Source organism: Terrapene carolina, unplaced genomic scaffold (genome assembly GCF_002925995.2).
Source record: "Terrapene carolina triunguis isolate 2854851 unplaced genomic scaffold, T_m_triunguis-2.0 Scaffold261, whole genome shotgun sequence".
NCBI lineage: Eukaryota > Metazoa > Chordata > Testudines > Emydidae > Terrapene > Terrapene triunguis.
The window spans coordinates 345,497-366,821 of record NW_020664612.1 but is presented as its reverse complement, the minus strand read 5'-3'; the positions used below and the strand labels follow the sequence as shown (position 1 = coordinate 366,821).

Sequence of the window (21,325 nt, the reverse complement as noted above, 5' to 3'; positions counted from 1 at the left end):
AGGGGCGTGAAGTGCTGAGGCCTTATCCATAAGGACTGGCAGTCTAGAGATCAGATTGCTGCAGGGGCTGTCCCAGACTCAAGCTCCTGTAGGACAAGCAGAGGGAGGGAAGCCCCGAGCCGAGTAGCTTTCAGCTGCAGATTGCACAAGAGATTCCGTGAGGATTGGGATTATTACCAAGCATGATCTTTGTCTAGGGACTGGCTGTTTGTTCCTCCCCGCTTTCCCGCTACAATCCCATGGGAGGTGAGGGGTGGAAAGGGGGGAAGGTGGAAATATATCACTTTTAATGGTGAATGAAGGCAAGTGACAGGGAATGGGTTCAAAATGCTGTCCCCGTTTGCCATATAAAGGAGGGGAGAGCATGTCTACACTGCGGCCACTACAGGACACAGATACAGTACTGCAGTTGTGCTGCCATAGCATAAATGCTTCCTACATCGGCAGAATGGGTTTTTCCATTGATGTAGGGAACCCACCTCTCCCGGGGTACTTAGCAGGTCAATGGAAGAATCGTTCACTTGCGCTAGCTGCATCTACACTGGGAAAGGGGGCAAGGAGGAGTTAGGTCAACCTAACTACAGTGCTCAGGGTGCAGTTTTTTTCACAGGCTAGGTCTACACTACAGCGGGGGGTCGACCTAAGATACGCAACTTCAGCTACGTGAATAGCGTAGCTGAAGTGGCGTATTTTAGGTCGACTTACCTGGCTGTGAGGACGGCGGCAAGTCGACTGCTGCCGCGCCGCCGTCGACTCCGCTGCCGCCTCTTGCCGCGGTGGATTTCCGGAGTCGACGGCAGAGCGATCAGGGATCGATTTTATCGCGTCTTCACTAGACGCGATAAATCGATCCCAGAACATCGATTGCCTGCCGCCGGACCCTCCGGTAAGTGTAGACGTACCCACAGTCTTTAGTGCTGTAGTTAGGTCAACCAAAGTTTGAGGTGAGTATGTTTACACAGCATTTTGGAGCAAGTCTCTCAGTCCAGATCAACAGACAGGCTAGCAGGGCTCCCACTTGCGCTCTAGAAATAGCTGTATAGACACAGCTTTGAAGCTGCGGCTCAAGCTCCAAAGCATAGGGGGGGTGGGCTGATCTGCTGCAAAATATCCAAGGCCTTGTGAGCCGTCTGAGGCCCAGAGGGCTGAGAATACAGGCTGGCAGCATATTTTGGTGATTTTACTTAGTAAAGAGCCAGATTAAGGCACTCGGGAGCCATAGGCCCACCACAACACAGGCCTCCTGGGTCCACTCCTGAGCTGTGGCCCCACTCCTCATTTGGAGTAGCAGTGGAAGGGAGGCCCATTTCCTCTCCTAAAGAGGATCAGGCCGTGACATGGCCCCCCCCCCCATCTCTCTCCAGGAGCAGTGGGGACCTCCCCCTTTCCTAGGGACGCAGGGGTGTGCTTGGGTGGGGGGAGTAGGCCCACTGTACTCTTCTCCTGCTGCCACACACAGAGTCCTCTTCTGGGGCGATGCCCCCCATATAGCTCGGTTGCCAGGAGGAGGTGCTAGAGGTGCTGTCTACCCTCTCACACCTCACAGCCTCCCCGGGTAAGTTTCCAGCCCTGAGAAGGGTTTGGAGAGCAAATCCCAGGTCTCCTGACTTCCCGCCGGCAGCGCCTGGCAGGCTGCCTCTCCCTGCCCCGCCCGTGATGGCTGCTTCCTCCCCAGTGTGAGCACAGAATCCAAGAGGGCAGAGAGCCAGGCTGGCTGCTCCAAAGCAGGAGCCCACCAGGGACAGAGCCTCAAGACAGCAGAGCACAGAGGAGCTGGGACATGTGGTTGAGCGGAGCTGGGACACGGGATTGAGGGGAGCTGGGGCAGAGGTTTGGGGGCTGAAGCTGAGGGGAGATGGTCCAGGGCAATTCAGGGGAGCTGGGACATGGGGTTGAGGGGAGCTGGTGTGAGGGCTCAGGCGGGCTGAAGCTGAGGGGAGCTGGTCTGGGGCAGTTCAGGGGAGCTGGGGTGAGGGTTCATGGGGCTGAGGAGGGGTTGGGGGGGGGTGAGGGGAGCTGGTCCAGGTCAATACAGGGGAGATGGGGCACAGGGTTGGGGGCAGGGGGAGAAAAGCATTTATATTTCTTTAAGCCAAACCAGTCCCATCCTCCCACAGCAGGTCTTTGCTTTGAATGGGTGTTATCACCTTGTTTATTGCACCAAGTGACCTCAGGTGTGTCAATAGCTTCTTGTAATTCTCAGGTATTAAGCTGTTATTACAGGATATTCTGTAAGTAACTAAGTCTTATGATCTGTTTTGTATTAGCACCGGTGTCATCACTGTGCTATTTACTGTTTGTTTTTATTGTACTCAAATTCTTGGAAAAGAACTTGAGCAAAATTCAGCCTTGGTGTAATTTCCTTGAAGTCCGTGTTTAAGATAGGCTAGCAAGGCAGCTGGAAAGGTGATACTGGATAGCTTGGGACAGGGTGGTTAACCTGAGAGTTTTCTCTTTCCCCCATAAGCACCTGTAGCTGTAAAGGCTGGAAATACATGAGATGTGGGGAAGACATTTGTATAGCACCATAAACTTACCTTGCGCTTCAAACATAGAAAGAATCATGGTCCCTTGCCATAGGAGCTTAAAGTCTAATGCTGGATTCTGCAAACACTTATGCATGAGAGTTACTGTACTCATGTGAGTAACTTTACTCACATGCATATGCGTTAGCAGGCTCTGGGCCTAAGTCAGATTAGACAAACACAAAGCAAAGCCCAGGATGACAGCTGAGGGGAGGAAACAAGGGCATTCCTGAGATGTGATTTGAATGCAGGAGCGGATGATCCAGGCACAGGGGCAGTGTGACAGAAGAAATGGAACTGAAAGCAGGTAAAATAAATGAAGGGAAAAAGCAATGACCAGGGTGAGTAATGAAGATAGAAACAAAGGGTTCGTTTGGATCCCTTTCTACTCTCTCTGAAGGAAGGGGTGTCATTGAAGCCCTGGAGTCTAGTAAACCAATTGGCATTTTATTAAAGAATTAAAGTGACCAAATGTCAAATAGAAATTTAAAAATACAGTTCATTACAGAAAAATTACATTATTGGCGCTTGCAGGGCGGACATAGCTGTCATTCTCAGCAGGGCACTGAATCAACGTATCAGACAGTTATAAAGCTATCTAGGCAATTGCACCAGGTATAAGTAACTGTGACCTGTTTACAGGTAGCTGATCGAGATTCTAACAACCTTTAAGAATCAGTTCGACATTCAGGCATTACAGCCCAAAGATCTTCAGGAACATCAGCAGAAAGTGGATGATTTCAAGAGTGATTTGGAGTGCTAGGATGTGTGTAAACCTACCTTCACCAGGAAGCTTTCACTATAATAGATAAGTGAATGTGCAAATTGTGTGTGTGTGAAGCCTTCCCCTTTGCACACCTGCACAAAAGCTTGACACAACTGCAGTCGTTGTGCTCACAGGAACACAGACACTCTTTCCTGGTACCTGTGGGATCCAAGAGCAAGAAGACACTCTGAAGGGAGCATGGAGGAGCTGAGTCCTAGAGGGAAGCTGTAGCTCATGCCCAGTGCAGCCCAATGAGTTAAGACATTAACCAATCTTGGCTTAGGAATTGGTGCTATTTGTCAACAAGTTGCTATGTCTGATAGTCACCACGCAAAGGCAATTTTAAAGCCCTTTGCTGAGACCATATTAAAGATGCCAGCCTGAACCAGTGTTGGATGGGCCATTTAGCACTCTCATTAAAATAGCATGATTTCTGGGGTTCTAAATGTATTTTTCGGGGATTTGTTTGCTGGCTCAAAATGGTTTTCCCGTCCTGTGAACATTTTTGAGATTTCAAAAATGAAACGGAGACCTCTGAAAATGTTCACAAACAAGAAGAGACAGACAACCCACCCCAGAATAGCCAGTAGCTCAGTGGTTGGGACAATCAGCTGGGCTATGGGCCACCAAGGTTCAAGTCCTACTCTCAATAATTCGGGCAGATTCAGTCTCTCAGATCTGTGTCCTGACCACTGGGCCATTGGCTATTGGGGGTGGGGTTGGGTTTTCTCTCTCTCTGGTTTTGACCAGAAATTCCACGCTGGACCTGAGAAGGCTTCCTGACGAAAGTTTAGTTGAAAATGATACGTTCCTGCAAAAAGTGTCTTTTTTGACGAATGAGCATTTTCTGATGAAAAACCTTTTTTGTTGAAAAATTTCCAACTAGCTCTAGTAGAGTGCATTGAAAAGGGCTGTTCTTGAAAGCCTTTTCTGCCACCTTTCTCATGATGGATATTAATTTATGCAATGAGTAACCTCCAGTACAGGAGTAAGGTTCTACTCAGCATGAGTAAGGATGACAAAATTAGGCCCTTAATTCTCTTTCTCCCCCGCCCAGGGCTCATAGACTTATAGACTATTAGGGCTGGAAGAGACCTCAGGAGGTCATCTAGTCCAACCCCCTGCTCAAAGCGGGACCAATCCCCAACTAAATCATCCCAGCCAGGGCTTTGTCAAGCCGGGCCTTAAAAACCTCTAAGGAAGGAGATTCCATCACGTCCCTAGGTAAGCCATTCCAGTGCTTCACCACCCTCCTAGTGAAATAGTGTTTCCTAATACTATATAGGGAGAGTATTGGTTTGTGCCAACCAAATTTGTTTCTATTTCTCAAGGTCCAAGGAGAGAAATCACTTTCTGTTAACAAGATAAGAGAGCATTGTTACTGGTTAGGGATGTTTTGTTTCTTTGATCCCATTAACTTCTCTAACATTCAAGGGTATTAAGTTTAAATTATTTGTCATAGCAACACAGGAATTGCCAGACTGCATCAGACCCAACGTCCATCTAATCCAGTATCCTGTCTCTAACAGTGGCCAGCACCAGATTCTGCAGAAGAAGGTATAAGAACCCTGCATTAGGCTGATGTGGGACAATCTACTGGCTGACCCTCATTTAAATCTCATCCTACTCTCTCATCGTTAGAGATCGCTTAAACACGAGGTTTAATAGCGCTGCCCCAAAGAGTTAGCATTAACTGTTACAGCTCCGGATATTCTTCATAGCCACACACTTGTCCAATCCTTTTTTGAATCTTGCTACATTCTTGGCCTCAGCAGCACCATGTGGGGCCAAATTCCACAGTCTAATCGCAAAGTGTGTGAAAAAGTATTTCCTTTTATCATTGTTGAATTTGCCATCTTTTGGGTGAAATCCTGGCTCCACTGAAGTCAGTGGGAGTTTTGCAATTGAATTCAGCTGAACCATGATATCACCCTTTAATTTCATCGAATGGCCCCTAGTCCTGTGGTATGAGACAAGGAGAACAGAAGCGCTTGATCCACCATCTCTGTGTCATTCATGATTTAACATACTTTTATTATGTTCCCTCTGATTTGTTTCCTTTCTAACATAAGCAATTTCAGTTTTTTCAATCTCTATTTGTAGGAGAGTTTTTCCAGGCCCTTGGTCTTTCTCATCACCTTTCTCTGAACCCCTTTAGTTCTGCAATATCCTTTCTGAGGACTCCGCACACAGAATTCCAGAGCAGGCCACACTGTTGATTTATATAATGACATTAAAATATTATCTGCATTACTCTCCATACCATTTCTTATGCATCCTAACACTTTGTGTGCAGTGTCTGACTGCAGCTACACATTGAGCAGAGGACTTCATTGAACTATCTAAAATGATACCAAGGTTGTCATCATACAAGAAACTCAAATTCCTCCATATGATTTGACACTGCTGTTTTTCACTTTCCCCACCAGATGGCTCTCTTTTACTGTTGCAAGGTCAGTACGGCAGTTGTACTGAACTCTATTTCCTTTCTAGCTTTTCAGCGTATCCTATTGTGCTTTATGGAATTAGAACACCGCTGTTTGTGTCAGTCAATATAAATTAACTTTGTCCTTTTATGTTCAGTCTTAAATGTTTCACGGATCAAATAGCATTTTTTAACCGACCACCTATCTATTGCTAAAGTGCCCATCACCCTGGTATTTAGGCACACTGATTTCATGCCACTGCTGCAAATCACAGTCCTCTCTGATCCTGGTTCTCAAAGGATTTGTGGGACTGAGCAGGATTTGTGAAAGTCTGAACGGCAGCCAATATCCCATGAATAAAGCTGGCTGAAATTTCTTGAACTAATTTGTTGTTGTTGAAAAATAGGCATTTTTTTTAACAGAAAAACGCCTTTCTTTGGCAAAGCTGATCTCCAGTGATGTTATGCTATCCCTGGAACCTACTTTGTGGGATTTTAATCAGTTTATTCATGTATAATCTGTTTTCCCCTAAAAGAAAAGGTGTACGTGGTTTGTTTGATCATTTGCCGTTTCTAGAAGGAGAGGACGAGTGATTTTAAAGCAAGTGGGAAAGGGTGAAAATCCCCTAAAGCGATATTCTGCTGACGTGGTCAGAGATGATCTTCAGGATTGTAGTCTTCATCGCCACTGTAGTCTTCATCACCATTGTAGTCTTCATCGCCATTATAGCCCTCTTCACCCTTGCCATCTCCATCTCTCTTAATAGCTTCTCCATTCAAGCTAGTGAGGAAGAAGCACGAGTATGTTGTGAATATGTCACCAGTACCCGAGATCTCAGCCTCTGCTCCCACGGCCACGCACACCACTGTGGTCACATACATGTGGTCTGTGGTGCTACCGGAAGTGCACTTTTGGACAGAAAGTGATTTAAATCTCTGTGCTCCCCCAGGAGCAAGGTCTGCCATGCGTGTGATGGAACCATGTATATCTCCCCATTTATCTTCTCTTTTAACCCCCCCCACCCTTCCAGCCAGTGTCTGTCAAGCAGAAAAGACAAGCTGGGATACTCTTTAGAGCCCATCTGTGTAATTCCTTAGTCAGCTGCAGGAGTTCTTATTAACTGATACCAGCCACACTCTGACCGTGAGTGCACTGTCTCCTCGGCATTCTCAGACCCTGCCTGCTGGGACAATGGCAGACTGGGATTAAGAAAATTGAACCCCTTGAATGGAAACAGGGAGCATGATCACAAGACTACTGGCCTGGCCCCATTCTCAGAAACCTGCTTTGGGGACGTGAGATAGTTCAAAGCACAAATAAGTGGAAGGTCCTACTCTAGTGGGAGTTAGCACCAGGATTGATCTGGAGAAAAAGGGCCAGATTCCCTGGCCTGATTCATTCCCTCTCTGCTACTCTAATGGTGCAAAGGGGACAGAAACTGAAGCTGGGCCCATAGGCGCTGACTTCTACTGGTGCCGGTGGGTGCTCGATCCCCCCTCTGCCCCCGGCCCTGCCCCAACTCCATCCCTTCCCCTCCCCTCCCACCCTCATTCCAACCCCTTCCCCAAAGTCCTTGCCCCTATTCCGACTCCTTCCCCAAATCTCCGCCCCAGCCCCGCCTCTTCCCCGCCTCCTCCCCTGAGCATGCCACGTTCTTGCTCCTCCCCCTTCCCTCCCGGAGCTTGCTACAGCTGTTTGGCGGCAGCAAGCGCTGGGAGGTAGACGGAGGAACGGGGACGCGGCACGCTCAGGGGAGGAGGCAGAGGAGGAGGTCAGGTGAGGTAGGGCAGGGAGGGGAGCTTGGCTGCCAGTGGGTGCAGAGCACCCACTAATTTTTCCCCATGGAAACACCCACGGAGTCGGTGCCTATGGCTGGGCCCATCTTCCCTGCTGGAGATTTCCCAAGCATGTGGGAGTCTATAATAGAGCCAATGCAGCTGGATCCTAGACCATGCCCCCTGTGGACCCCAGCATAGGGGTGTATTGGGGGCAGGGAGAATTGGGAAGGAGGGTGAAACCAAAAACCAGAAACAACTGTTAGTCATTTCTTATGACTATTTTCTTTCTATGTCAGGGCAGCCAGTGGTCACTTACAGCAGTGTCTGCAGCTTACAGCTTGCGCTGTTCAGTCCATCACGCAGCCGTTTCATTCCCGAATCTCCCAGCGCATCGTGATTGATATTCAGCTCTGTCAGTGACTGGTTTGTAGTTATGACAACAGAGAGATCTTCGCAACAAGCAGGTGTCAGACCACACCCGGTCAGCCTGCAAGAGGCAGGGACATGCCAACACAGGCATACCATACATGGTGTCCCCCCTCCCCCCGCCATTGAAGCCAAATTCATCCCTGATAGATTTTAAGGCCAGAAAGAGCCATTATGATCACCCAGAGGCAGACTTGCAAAGGTACAGATGGTCGCTAGGTGCCGAACTCTCACTGGTTTTCAATGAGGTTTAGGTCCGTAATTACCATTTGTGCCTTTGAAAATTTCCCTTCTACTCTGACCTCCTGAATAAGGCTGGCCATAGAATTTCACTTGCATCTAGGTTGTGATCCCTGTATTTAGGCCGATCACATGTGGATGAGCCAGAACATATCATTTAGGATGACATGTTATCTTGATTTAAAGGCTCCAAGAGTTGGAGAATCCAGCACATCCCTTAGCAGTCTGTTCTAGTGGTTAATGACCCGCATAGTTAAAAAGTTGTGTTGCTCAGGAGATTTTTTATGCCGTAATTCAGTGAGAAACATCAGTGATTTTACAAAAACAATGAGGGGGACTCCTCGTTGTTTTTGCTGATACAGACTAACACAGCTACCCGTCTGAAACCTGTCACCATGCAAGGCAGTGATTTTACAGTGTGTTGTGCACATACTTCCTGCTGTGTGGATTTCGCTCTATGAGCACTTGCTGACTGTTCTACTCATTTATTTCTGTGTTATCTGAAGAGGAAAAGTGTTGGCCAAATTCAGCCCTGGCCTTATTCCACTGAAGTAAACTGGAGTTAAATCAGGAATTCATTTGCCCCCGTGATTCTACCCATATTAGGAAAAGCTGGTGCCATTTGAGAGTAGGTATGAAAACCTGCCACTCGTCTTTCTACCCTGCTGGGGTTCGGCAGGATGTTCCCCAATTTAAGGTTGGCAATTTTTTATGAACATTGCTAGTGCAATGTAGTTCATTTGAAGCTCTTGAACGTTGTGCACAAATCTATATCTTGGCAAGCAGGCCTGGCCCAGCAGGCTCACACTGAAAAGGGTCACGCCTTAATCACCGCGTAAGAAAGAGATGGAAGCACAAGACAGAGACAGAGTCAGTAGAAAACACCCAGCAGCCGCTGGAGAGAGGGAGATGCAAGGAACAAGAACAGGGATTGTTACGATCTCACAATGCCAGTGTGACTCTAATAGTCGCATAGTGGCATCCGGTTTTGCACATCAGCTGAGGTTTCTTTACAATGACACAGTGCCACCTGGTGGCTTTTGGGCTGTCACTCCTGTTCTTGCTGGGGAGTTGTCCATACAACCTGCCATCCCAGCGGGTAATACTTAATGATTTAGCTGGCAGGCTCCTCACGGGTACCAAGTTTTTGAACGAACCTGGATGGGTTTAGAGGCTGAACTATGTTGACCAGATGTCCCAATTTTATAGGGACCGTCCCAATATTTGGGGTTTTATCTTATATAGGCTCCTATTACCCTCCGCCCCCATCCTGATTTTTTACACTTGCTATCTGGTCACCCTCGGCTGAACATCACTCTCAGCCCAGGGCAGAGGCAGTTCTGCTTTCAGGGCACCTGTGGCACGTCCCTGCTCAGAAGAAGAGACAATAAAAGCAGGTGTGGACTCATCCCTATTCTCTGCACCATACCCAGATGTTAATTTAACTGACTGGACCCTGCCTACAATTCTGATCAAGGGCTGGCACTGTCAACAGGGAGGAGCTGGCAGTGAGGTCGCGGAGCTGTACCAGTTCTGTGGGCAAACAGAGCACTTCACTCTCCACAGCGGCCAGTTTGGCACATTTGATGACCACTAAATGCACAAAAAAAGACCCCACCTTAAAAAGAAAACAGAGACTGTCTACCGGCCTCCAGTGGGGCAAGCTGTGACAAGCTGATCCTGGCACTGTGAGGGGAATGGATGGGACTATCTGGCGACCACATTGCTAAACGTAGAAAGATCCTACTGTTGCCAGAGATCAAGGAATAGCTGCATTGCTGGAGATGTTTAATTTAAGCAGCCACAATGTGGTGATGGAGGAAAACGTGCCCAGATTAGCCAGAAAGAGCAGAGCCAAGACCAGCCAATCACAAAGGAAGCCACTGGTGACTTACCTTAGTTTCTGTAGTTTGCAGTCTGGCTGTCTCAGCCCATCACACAGCAGCTTCATTCCTGCATCTCCCAGTTTATTATAGCACACGTCCAGCTCTCTCAGGGACTGGCTTTTACTGAGAACGGCAGAGAGAGCCCCACAACAAACTACTGTGAAATAACAGTTCGACAGCCTGCAGGGGACAGACGGACAGAGAGGACAGTGATCAGGCCTCGTGAGTCTTACAGCTTGCCCTGGGGATTCCCATTTCCTGGCACCCTCTGCTAGCCTCCTAAGCAGCTGCTTCAGTCCTCTGCTCTGAGCAGCATCTCTATGGGTAGAGTCCTGGAGGAGTCCAACCAGAGAGGCATTTCCTACCCCCAGCCTACAGATATAGAGGTCTGCATAAAGGAAAGCCCTTTGGTATCAGTGGGCTCGACCTTGCAACGCTTTCACATGGGAATGTGTGCTGAAGGATCCAGCCCTTACTTCTGCAGACTTTGCCTCTTTATTTGAGATGCTGTAGCTAAATCCTTTCGCACAAAATGTTCTCTCTTCTGGTACTTCAGGTTGCTCATGCCCCCGGTCTCACTGGCACTGCACCTCCACCGCCCACCTGGGGAAACTTACACATGTGCCTCTGAAATGAGCAAACACTAATCGGAGGCTTTTAAGAAAGCCCGGGAGCACTCACACGAGTTTCTGTATTTTACAGTTCTCTCGTTTCAGTCCGGCACACAGATGTTTCACTCCAGAATCCCTCAGCTCATTATTTCTCAGGTCCAGCTCCGTCAGGGTCTGGTTGGTACCGAGAACAGAGGCAAGGTCATCGCAACAAGCAGCTGTGAGAAGGCAACACTCCAGCCTGCGGGAGACAGAGATGGACAGAGAGAAAAGTAACAACCTGTTTCTGCACCACTCACTGCACTCAGGGGGCCGGTTTCAGAGGTGATGTGCAAGGTGGTGAAAATTAGATTCCCTAGGTCAGATCCAGAGTCCATTAAAGTGAAAGCGACTCTTTCCGTTGGTTTCAGTGGGCATTGGAGCAGGCCTTCTGGGCTCAGTTCTGCGCCCATTTACACAAGTGTAACTCTCCTTCATTTCAATGGGTGGTGTACCCCTATAGCTGACAGCCTAGGCGCCGACTCCATGGGTGCTCCAGGGCTGGAGCACCCACGAAAAAAAATAGTGGGTGCTCAGCACCCACCAGCCACAACTGATAGGTTGCGGTGCCAATCAGCTGTTTGGAGGCTGGGGAAGGCATTTGCGGGAGGGTGGAGAGCAGTGAGCGGCAGTGGCCTGGGGGAGATGTTGGAGGGGAGGCAGAAAGATGCAGATTAAGGGCAGGGCCTTGCGGAAGGGGTGGAGTGGGGGCAGGGCCTCAGGGCAGAGAGGGGATGGAGCATCCCTGGGGAAAAATAAAAGTCAGCGCCTATGGCTGAGAGGAGGGGTGATGTTAGAGAGGGTTTAAAGGATTAATAGTATAATATTTGGCTCTAGATTTCCAAATACTGCCGGAATAGCAGGAGCCCTACATCTGAATATGAGGCTGTTTGCCCATGCCTAGCTCACACAGATCATTGGTGAAAAGAGATAAGGAAATACAGTATGAAGAAAATGCTCATCTAGACCAGTGGTTACTCACTTTATTTTCTGTAGTTTACAGTTTGGATGCTTCAGTGCTTTGTACAGCAGCTTCACTCCTAAATCTCCCCATTTACTATAGCTCAGGTCCAGCTCTGTCAGGCTCTGGTTTTTAGTGAGCACAGAGGCGAGATCGCCCAAGGAAGTAGCGGTGAGACTGCGACCCCTCAGCCTGCAGGAGACAAAGGTACACGGAACACACAATGGCTCTTCATTTGAACACAGCCACTTGTGTCCCTGTCACAGCTGGGCTCCTAGGAAGCCAAGCTAGGCAGCTCGACATCTGCAGCAAAGGTGTGAGTTGAAAGCCAGCAGGTCTGAGGGGTATCCTGGCTGTTCCAATGTTAAGGAAACCAGAATAGCTCTGGGAGTGCTGGGCTGGCCACTGCTACATTCTCTGAAAGATGCCATGCGAGCGGCCTCTTGAATTAGCCTTGGTCCTATAATTGGTGCAGAAGACGAATAGGGCTACGGCCCCAGCCCCATCACACCATGCCCATTAGAGGACTCCAGTAGCAAAAGTGACACCATGGCTCTTTTCCTTCTCTCCCATTGTGTTCTGGGCATGTCAGGACTGGGGCTGTGTGCCCCTTTGGCAAGGGCGTATCAATGGAAGGCTCCTTGGTTGGTGCCCTTTTCCCCACTTCCACTTTGTACCCCTAGTCAGCAGCCACAATCTGGCCCATAACATGCCAGCAATTATTAATCATTATAATTGATCGTGACCGAGTCAAAGTCCCACAGGGGCTTTATCTCCCTACATCAGGGCTTGGTAATGTTAATCTTCCACTTTCGAAAGGAAACCAAAAGGTTTGGGACTGGCAAGAGTCAATTTGCTGCCTCCTTCCAGCTCAGAGATCACAGACTCGTGTTTAAACATTCCTGAGGACTTCTCCTCTGGCCTGAGAGTGCAGCATGGCCATTTTCAGACCACAAGGGGGTTTTCATGAAAGTTGCTGGGGAATGGAAAACTGGGCTTCTGCTGGAAGGCTGCGCGCAACCTTCACCATAGTGTAACTAGCAGCATAATCCTGGGGCTGAAATCTTCTGAACCGGGTCTCAGAGCTGAGTAGAGGGCTATCACTGACTGTGAACTGAAGTGAAGAGTTCCTCCTGGATGTCGGTTTCAGTTATAATGCCATGACTATAACACAGTTATAATGAAAATCCATGGTTACTTACCCCAGTTTCTGAACACTGCAGTTTTGATGTTTCAGTCCCTTACAGAGCAATTTAATCCCTGTTTCCCCCAGTTTGTTACCGCTCAGGTCCAGCTCTTTCAGAGACTGGTTTGTCTTGAGAGCAGAGGCGAGATCCTCACAACAAGTGGAGGTGAGACGGCAGCACCCTAAGCTGCAAGAGACAGATGTGGTTACTGCTTGTTTTTACCCAGTTGGCCGCCTCCACTTTATTCATATCAGTGTATTCCTGTAAAGAGATTTAGAGCTTGATCCAAAGCCTAAAGACTCCTATCATCTTCCCTGGCTTTGGGTCAGGTCCTTAGCCAGCTGTATTGTTCTTAAACCAAAGTGATCGCTAGCCATCCTATGGCATGTGCCAAACACTCTGCTGATGTGACGTTGACATGGCAGAAGTGTTCCTAGGCAATTTACAAACTGGTGTGAGGGCATGTTCAAATTGACCAGTGCTGAACAAGAGAACAATCTCAAGCCCTGCTCCTGGAAACACCTAGGTACATGTTTAATTTGAAGTACATGAGTAGTCCCATTAAATTCACATTTAAAAAATAATAGGCAAACTGAAGAACTTCATGTGACGTGGAAGGAATTTCTCTCTTCTACAAAAGGAAAAGACAGTGTGCAAATGGAAGGCTCATGGGAAGGTGGAATGATTTAGCAGGCCAGGATTTTATGTTTGTAACATGTTTCCTTGCTTCCCCGTGATAATTTGGGGTGTTTTGCAAGCACAGTTTTGTATCATTGATTTAAAATAATTAAAGCCATTTTAAAAACAAACAAACACTATGCCAATGTAATAGGGAAACTGAGATTGTAGCAGAAGTCAGGACAGTCAGAGTTATGGTTAACTCGTCCCCTGGTGCATGCCTTCTGCTCTCCCCCTTGGCATGCATTCACTATAACAGGATCTTTCATTACAGGGAAGATGCTTCATAATATTCGGTGTTTAATTAGCAATCCCAAGAGCTGAACTGTAATTGGTTTGTGTTTGATAAAGATTCAGTTGTGAAAAACTAAGCAGGATCTGGGTAAGTAAACAGGAGAAAGGGAAGACTGTTTAGGGTAGATTTTTCAAAAAAGTCTATGTGCCATTAGAGAGACAAGTTAGATGAGGTAATTTCTTTTATTGGACCAACTTCTGTGGGTGAGAGAGCCAAACTTTCGAGCTACACAGAGCTCTTCTTCAGGGCTGGGAGATGTACTAAGAGTGTCACAGCTAAATATAAGATCAAACAGATAGTTTAGCATAAGTAGTTATCATATATTCTAATCCAGGGACCATTCAAGGGGAAGTGGCTCCTGTAGTCATAGGACAAACAGGGGGGTTAGTGGGTTGCAGATTGTAATAAGCCATAACTCCAGTGTCTTTATTAAGACCATCATTTTTAGTGTCTAGCAAAGTTATGAATTCAAACTCCCAGGCTCATCTTTTGAAAGCCTTGGTCAGGTTTCCTTTGAGGGTGATGACTGATAGGGGTCAGATGTGGAGTCATCACTTTGTGAAAAGAGTTCACCCACAGGTGAAAGGGTGTTTTTGTCTTTGATCATTTTCCTGTGGGAGTTCATTCGAGCATGTAGTGATTGTCTTGGGACCATTGACATTCACTGAAATCCCTTAGGTACCATACGTTTGAAAATTCTTCCTCATGTCAAATGTTTGAGGGGTTTAAAAACCAATCACAATTGGGACTTCTTGGTTTGTTAGTAGCATTCTTGGTCAAAATTCTCCTCTGAGATTCTTGCCTAGGCTTGCACTGACTTCAGTGGGAGTTGCTTCTACGTTGACCCCTGAATTTTTTCCCTCTGGGAACAGAGCTTCCCATTCAGGAAATAATGCAGCTGTGGAGCCCCACGCTAAGTGGGCATTTTCAGGAGCACATCCAGTGTGTCATAGACCTGGACACCTATAAAAACCATTATTCCCGTCAACCAGCTCTTTTTCCATAGAACATAAATAAACTGCTCTTATTTTGTATGGGTGAGGGGAAGCGAAAGAAGAAATCAGGTCTGTTACACTGGTCAAACATATAGGACATACTTAATAACAGAAATACATTTCATAATAATGTTCTTATCTAGATACAGTGCACAAAATGGCAATAATAAATAATAATGATACATAAATATGTCTAGCTCAAGTAACCTCTGAATTCCTGGGTCTTTATCACTAACACATCATGAAGCTGGCTGGTTCCAGGTGAATTAGCAGTCACTCTGCTGCTCAGAGACTAAACCCCAGTGATACATAGCTGCACATTGCTGCTAAGCCCCTGAGAGAACAGCAGCAATGATAGGCTCGTAGAAGAGCAAACACTTACGATATTTTCTTTAGTTTACAGCCTGGATCCTTCAGTGCTTGACACAAAAGGTGAGGTGGGGAATATTTTGGCTCCTTCTCCTCCAACTCCCTGGAAAGAGAGAAAAGAAACGTTCCATTGTGGGTGCTGAAAAAAAAATTCACTCTCATTTCAAGAGGTTGGCTCAGTAATTTTTATTCTGGAGGAGACAATTCAATTATTTTTTTGAAAAATAATCCTTTTAAACATTATCGGATGCTACTACCTCTGTATTCTGATGCAAAATTAGTAAATGGCAGATTTCTGGCATCAGAAATGTGTATTTTGAAAAGCGTAAGTGAATCGGGCTTGTTTGACAGCCCAGGGAATTGAAGGTGTCTGTTATTGGCCAGGACAAAGATCCTGAACGAAAGCCCATTAATGTTTATGGGAAAGACTCTCCTGTTGACTTGAATAGGCATTGCACCAAGATTGTGGCAATGTGAGCAGTGGCAATGTATCATCAATACACTGTATTGAGTAAGGACGTCTGGATTTAGGCCTATGGTTGACAGATCCATTTGCACTCTGACAATAGCAGGTGCTATTATAACTACACATGCTGGATATTCATATCAATAAACCAACACACTCACCAAGGAACTAACTTTCGTAGCACTGACTCTTGTCTTTCCTCCTGCTCTTCCAGTCCAAACGTACAATCGTTCAGAGAGAGCGACTGCTCATTACGACAATTCTTTATGCAGAATGAAAGAACCATGTGGTCGACTTTTGTAAAGGGAATATTGCTCAGACCAATTTCTTGGAAATGATCCATTGCACTTTTGACAAACTCTTCTTCCTGAATCTCGTGCAAACAGTGAAGCAACTCAAGCTGGAATTGCTTTTCCTGGAGGGATCTGAAGGTCAGACCGCAGCTTCTTTTTGCTACAGATCCAAACCACTTCAATACATTCTGTTTAATTTCAGGTGAAATTTTACAGCCAAAGATTTTCTCTGTGTGATTCATTCTCTCTTTGTTTAAGAGACCAAACAGGAAACGTACCGTCAAGGTAAAAGAATTATCTCTAGATTTTCCATAATTTTTCAAAATTTCATTCACATCTTTCTTCAGAGTCACTGAATCGCACTCTTTTTCTTTATCTTCCACCAAGAGATAGAACAAAGCTGCAAAGAACTCTTGGAAACTTAAGTGAATGAAGCTGTAGACACTTTCAAAGCCGATATCTTTTTGGAAAACATTCTTAGTGAGAAAGAGGGACTGAATGTCAGATCCATCCAAACCATGCTTCCTCGCATCTTCTTCTTCAAAGAGTATTTTATTGTTCAAGATCCCATCTGCAGCTAGGGAGCATAGCTTCTTCAGGTCAGTGTGTACGGATTCCTTTGAATTGGAATGGTTGTCTAATAAACTGGACAGAAAGAGCATGTATACCGAGGTGGTTGTTTTTGAGCTTTTGGCTAGATCTTCTCCGCTCTCCATCTGTTGTTTCATCACCGTGCACAGGATCCAGCACACGATGGGAGCAAAGCACATGGTGAAGAGCATTTCATTCTCTTTTACAAAATCTAGAGCTTGTTTTGCTTGTATGGCATTTGCAAAGAATTTGCAGAAATACTCCTTCCTGTCCTCTTCAGAGAATCCCAGGATTGTTGCAATATGGGGAAACTTCAGACACTGCCGGAGTTTATCCAGAGCGGTGGGTCTCGTAATGATTATTAAGTAGGATTTTGGAAGAATTGTTTTCCTTAATAAACTGCTCAGTATGATTTCCACTGGCTTTGTCTGACAGGGATCAGTGCACAGACTACTTTCTTGCTGATCAAAGGAAAATTTAAGTACATCAAAACCATCAATTATGAACAAAAGCTTCTCTGGATTCACCAAAATATCTTTGATGGGTGCGTTTCTGTCAGGACAATTGTTTAAAATCAGATCTGCGACGCTTCGACGCTCAGAAATACAGTTGATTTCCCTGCTATTGATGTAGAAGATGTAATCAAACTTGCCAGGATAGAGTTTTCCAAATGCCCAGTCTACCATGAGCTTCTTGGCTAACATTGTTTTTCCAATCCCAGCAGCTCCCTGCAGCACAATGGTTCTCAGTGGTGTTTGCCTGTTTCCACTAGCATCAAATAAAGTCTCCAGTTTAGTAGAACTAGCTCGCTTTGCCATGATTTCTGCATGCTCTTTCCCTTTGGCTCTTATTTCGTGCTTTCTCTCCTTCTGGTCACGATGTTCCTTTACAATCAGCAGCTTTGTGTATCTTGTGTTTAGTTCCACACACTCTCCAACTTGATTGTTCCTCTCTTCTATTAGTTGGTATTTTTCTCGTGTATGTTCCTTATACTTTGGTCTGTAATCTAATTCAGTGATATGGAGAATCAGAATCCGCGAATGCAGAAATTCAGGGGAAAAAGACAGATTTGTCATTAAGGAGTTTCATGGTAATGTTATTTAGATGCATATGCATCCCAGATTCTAGTTAATAAGGGGAATAACAGATCATATTGCTGTGGGGGTGGGGGGGATTTCAGATGATGGAAAATAGATATTTTGAAATTAAATTTTAAAAATTGAATTCAGCTGAACATTGACTATACTAGTGAAACGTTTCCAGAGATAGAGGTTCTTCAGTATGGAGAGATGCAGGGAGTAGAAGGGAAAATATATACATGCAAGTTAATAGCTGATGTTTAAAAGTAGAATGACTCCCTCTATTTCAATGGGCTTTGGATCACCCCCCAACTCAGTTACTCATGAATTTGAGAATTTGGAAAACACACTGGGCCAAATTCTGGTCTCTGTAACATTGGAATAAATCAGAATAATGACTTAATTACAGGTACTCTAGATTTACACTGGTGTACCTGAGGTCAGATTCTGTCCCCAAATGACTATTATTTTGTCTACTGATACACTGAACACTTGATAGATGCACTGTAATGTCTGCAACGCTGCTAACAACTGGGTACATTTTCAACACGTATGTCCCATATGTTACCTTGTGTCATTTTCAAACTCAGAGTTGCAACAGATAGAGATCGAGTAGATTGAGGCTGAACCGAAACTGAAAGAGAAATAACATGGGGTTAGTATGAGTCTCAGAGAAATGAGATGGGCATGAGCCACATATCAATGGATCTCCACTCCTTTTGTGGGAATGATACTTATAGAGCCAAGACTCAATCCTCTTGTTCTCATTAAATATCAAGGATGCTTACAAGATTAGGGGAAGTACATTCTAAAGAAACTTCATTACACTTTGGTCAGTTGCAGTGAGGGCCAGGAAGTGATGAATCCTGTGATGGGGCATCTGCCCCGCACTGGCCCTGATAGGGTTAAAACCCAGCCTACAGGGCTGCAAAAAAACAGCCAATTAGGGCAGTGGCTGCAGCCAATTAGGGCAGCAACTGGACCAGCCAGTCAGGGCCCAGCTGTCCCATATAAAAGGAAGCTGCAAGCCAGAACCAGGAGTCTGCTGCAGGAAGCCCAAAGGAGGGGACTGGCTTCCTAGAGGGATGCAGAGACTAGCACCGTATACAGGGCTGCTAGGGCTTGCAGGCCCGAGGCCCTGGGAAGAGGGTGAAGGAGCCAGAGGCAGGAGCCAAAGGTGCTGGGGCTGCGGGGAAGTGGCCCAGGGAATTGAGACAGACTGGTGCAGAAAGAAAGGAGGGGCAGTGGGAAGCTGTTGTTTAGAGGATCCCTGGGCTGGGACCCAGAGTAGTAGGTGGGGCCTGGGTCCCCCCCTCCCCACTTGCTGCTGAAAAAGCGGCCAGGCTATGGACTGCCAAGCCGCTGCGAGGAGTGGCTAGACTGTTGTGGAAGGAGTCACCCTGGAAGGGGGGAACCCAGATTGTGACACAGCCAGAGGGCTGTGCCACGAAGCAGAGGCAGTGAGACTGGAACTGCAGTGGGTCTGCAGGCGGAGATGAGGACGGGAGAGCCACCACCACCGGAGGGCATACCTGTTGACCAGCACTATTTCCTGAAACGGCCAGCAGGAGGCACCAGTGTGGTGAGAGACCCCATGACAAATCCTTAAAATATGTAAAAAGCAACAAAGAGTCCTGTAGCACTTTATAGACTAACGGATGTATTGGAGCATAAGCTTTCGTGGGTGAATACCCACTTCGTCAGACTCATTAAAATATGAGTCCAAAGCAACAGAATAATACTTCAGGTGGAGTGGAGGGGGAAAGTGCATCGTTTTCAAACTAGTGTAACTCACAAAAATGGCAAAACCAATTTTATGCAAATTGTTCTTATATTCTCAATGGGCTGAGATCATCTTGGACACCTTGTTTGAGAAGGTTACGAAGTGTGTGTGTGTGGGCGAGGCAGAGGGTCTAGAAAAGGGGGGATAAGAATGGAAGGGGGAAAACATCGGTAACTGTAGCACTATCACAGCAGCTTTGGTCTATATAGTGAGGTCCAGCAACTCTGAGCCACAGAGCCACCCACAGGCAGTGGTGTCAGGCTGCTGGAAATCTGAGCAGTCCCTGGGGCTGTTATAATTCATGCCAAGGGCCTGGGCCCTAGAGAAGCCCCAAATCTCAGGGGGTCACGAGGTTATTACATGGGGGGTCACGAGCTATCAGCCTCCACCCCAAACCCCGCTTTGCCTCCAGCATTTATAATGGTGTTAAATATATAAAAAAGTATTTTTAATTTTTTAGGGGGGTCACACTCAGAGGCTTGCTATGTGAAAGGGGGTCACCAGTACAAAAGTTTGAGAACCACTGGTTTAGCTCCTGTGTGATGGGCAGTGCTTTCTCCCACATAAAAATAAAATGTGGGGCGTGACCATGCAACCTGGAAGCGCAATAGGAGCAGAATCAGGCTCTTACAATAGCATTCTGCTTCTCACAGGTCTCTCTCTTTCTCGGTTACCTGTATGGTGTCTGTCTATATTTTACATAACTACTTATGTAGAAATGTATTATACACTAACTACAGCTGATTCATGGCATAATAAATGCAGTGCTCATCTAGAGAACATGCAATAAGAGCTACTAATAAAAAAGAGGCACAATAGTTTCACTGTCGTTCTAGAAAAATATTATGGGCCAAATTTTCAAAGAGCAGCATCCCTTCTACTGGTGCAAATTGTCGTATAGGTGCAAATCTGGGTACTCCCAGTAGGTACAGAGCAGGTTGTTAGAAGTGCAAATGCTCTGATTTAGACCTGCAGTTATGGGGCTGCACTTTTTGCAGGTGCAAAAAAAGGAGGCTGGAGTTTTGCAAGTTCACCCCATATGTGTCTCTGCCTTGATTGGTGACTCCCACCGGTTTCCTCAGGGTTTTGGAATCCGTTAGGTGGCATTAGCTTGCTGCTGCTGCTACTACTGCTGTTCCTTCTGCTGGAGCTGCAGTGGGGAATATTAATGAAGAAGGACTCACAGGGGTAGCAGCTGCGTTAGATTTTTTGTACCTGTCTCTTTTTCCTCTTGGAGTTTCATGGCAGAGTTTTTCAGACCGATTTTGGTGAAGATTTCGATCGCTACGTTCGCTGCACTGTCTTCGCCATAGAACTCTATCAGGAGACTGGCCACATCCATTTCGTCGGCATTCTCCAGCTTGCCCCGGGGGATTTTACGTTTCGTCCCCTCATAACGAAAATCAGATAATTTGTGTTTAAATTTTTTTAAATCTTTCTTTTCGAGATCCTCCAGTTCCTGCACGAGGATGTCAGTCAGGGTCTTGTCTTCACTCATCGTGTGCTATTAGGAATGGTCTGAAACTGAATCAAGAACATTAGAAGATTAAAGCTAAACTCCATCAGACTATTAAAACCAAGAGACATCATAAAGTTGCAGTCACTGCACAAAACAAACACCTTCCCTGGAACCAAAGGAATTAGCTCAGCAGATGTTATCGTCTGTATTGTGTGTTACTAGAGATTTCTTGTAACACTTATTTTCCTAGTTTACTCTTTACAGTGTAAGCATTGTCATAGCAGATCAGATCAATGATCCATAGAGTCTGGGATCCTGCCCTCAGCACCGGCAGCCCCTGAGGCTTCAGAGAAACATGTAAAACTCTTGTAATGGACAATTATTGAATGACCTCTCCATAGGACTTCTTCCTATCCTCCATCAATTAGGGCGTGACTACAGTCATAAAGCAGGAAAGTTTAACCCCCTATGG

At 46.3% G+C, this 21,325-nt stretch overlaps 1 protein-coding gene across 1 annotated transcript; it reads right to left on the bottom strand.

The window, feature by feature from the left end:
* Window positions 1-6,367: 6,367 nt before the first annotated feature.
* Window positions 6,368-20,892, bottom strand: LOC112112383 (NACHT, LRR and PYD domains-containing protein 3-like). The gene is made up of 9 exons (XM_024208297.1): window positions 20,610-20,892; window positions 15,822-17,538; window positions 15,196-15,285; window positions 12,861-13,031; window positions 11,680-11,850; window positions 10,729-10,899; window positions 10,057-10,227; window positions 7,812-7,982; window positions 6,368-6,611 (listed from the first exon to the last, which is right to left on the bottom strand). The coding sequence occupies exons 1-9, from the start codon at window positions 20,890-20,892 to the stop codon at window positions 6,368-6,370; spliced, it is 3,189 nt and encodes a 1,062-aa protein (XP_024064065.1).
* Window positions 20,893-21,325: the final 433 nt, after the last annotated feature.

Bases quoted from the DNA above. Each gene is read 5' to 3' on its own strand.
- LOC112112383 (XM_024208297.1), bottom strand. From the start codon at position 20,892: ATGAGTGAAGACAAGACCCTGACTGACATCCTCGTGCAGGAACTGGAG. The intron at 10,228-10,728 runs GTGAGTGCTCCC...TGTCCCCTGCAG, and splicing joins TGTAAAATACAGAAACTCGT to GCTGTCGAACTGTTATTTCA. The intron at 6,612-7,811 runs GTAAGTGACCAC...CACTTCCGGTAG, and splicing joins TGTAAGCTGCAGACACTGCT to CACCACAGACCACATGTATG.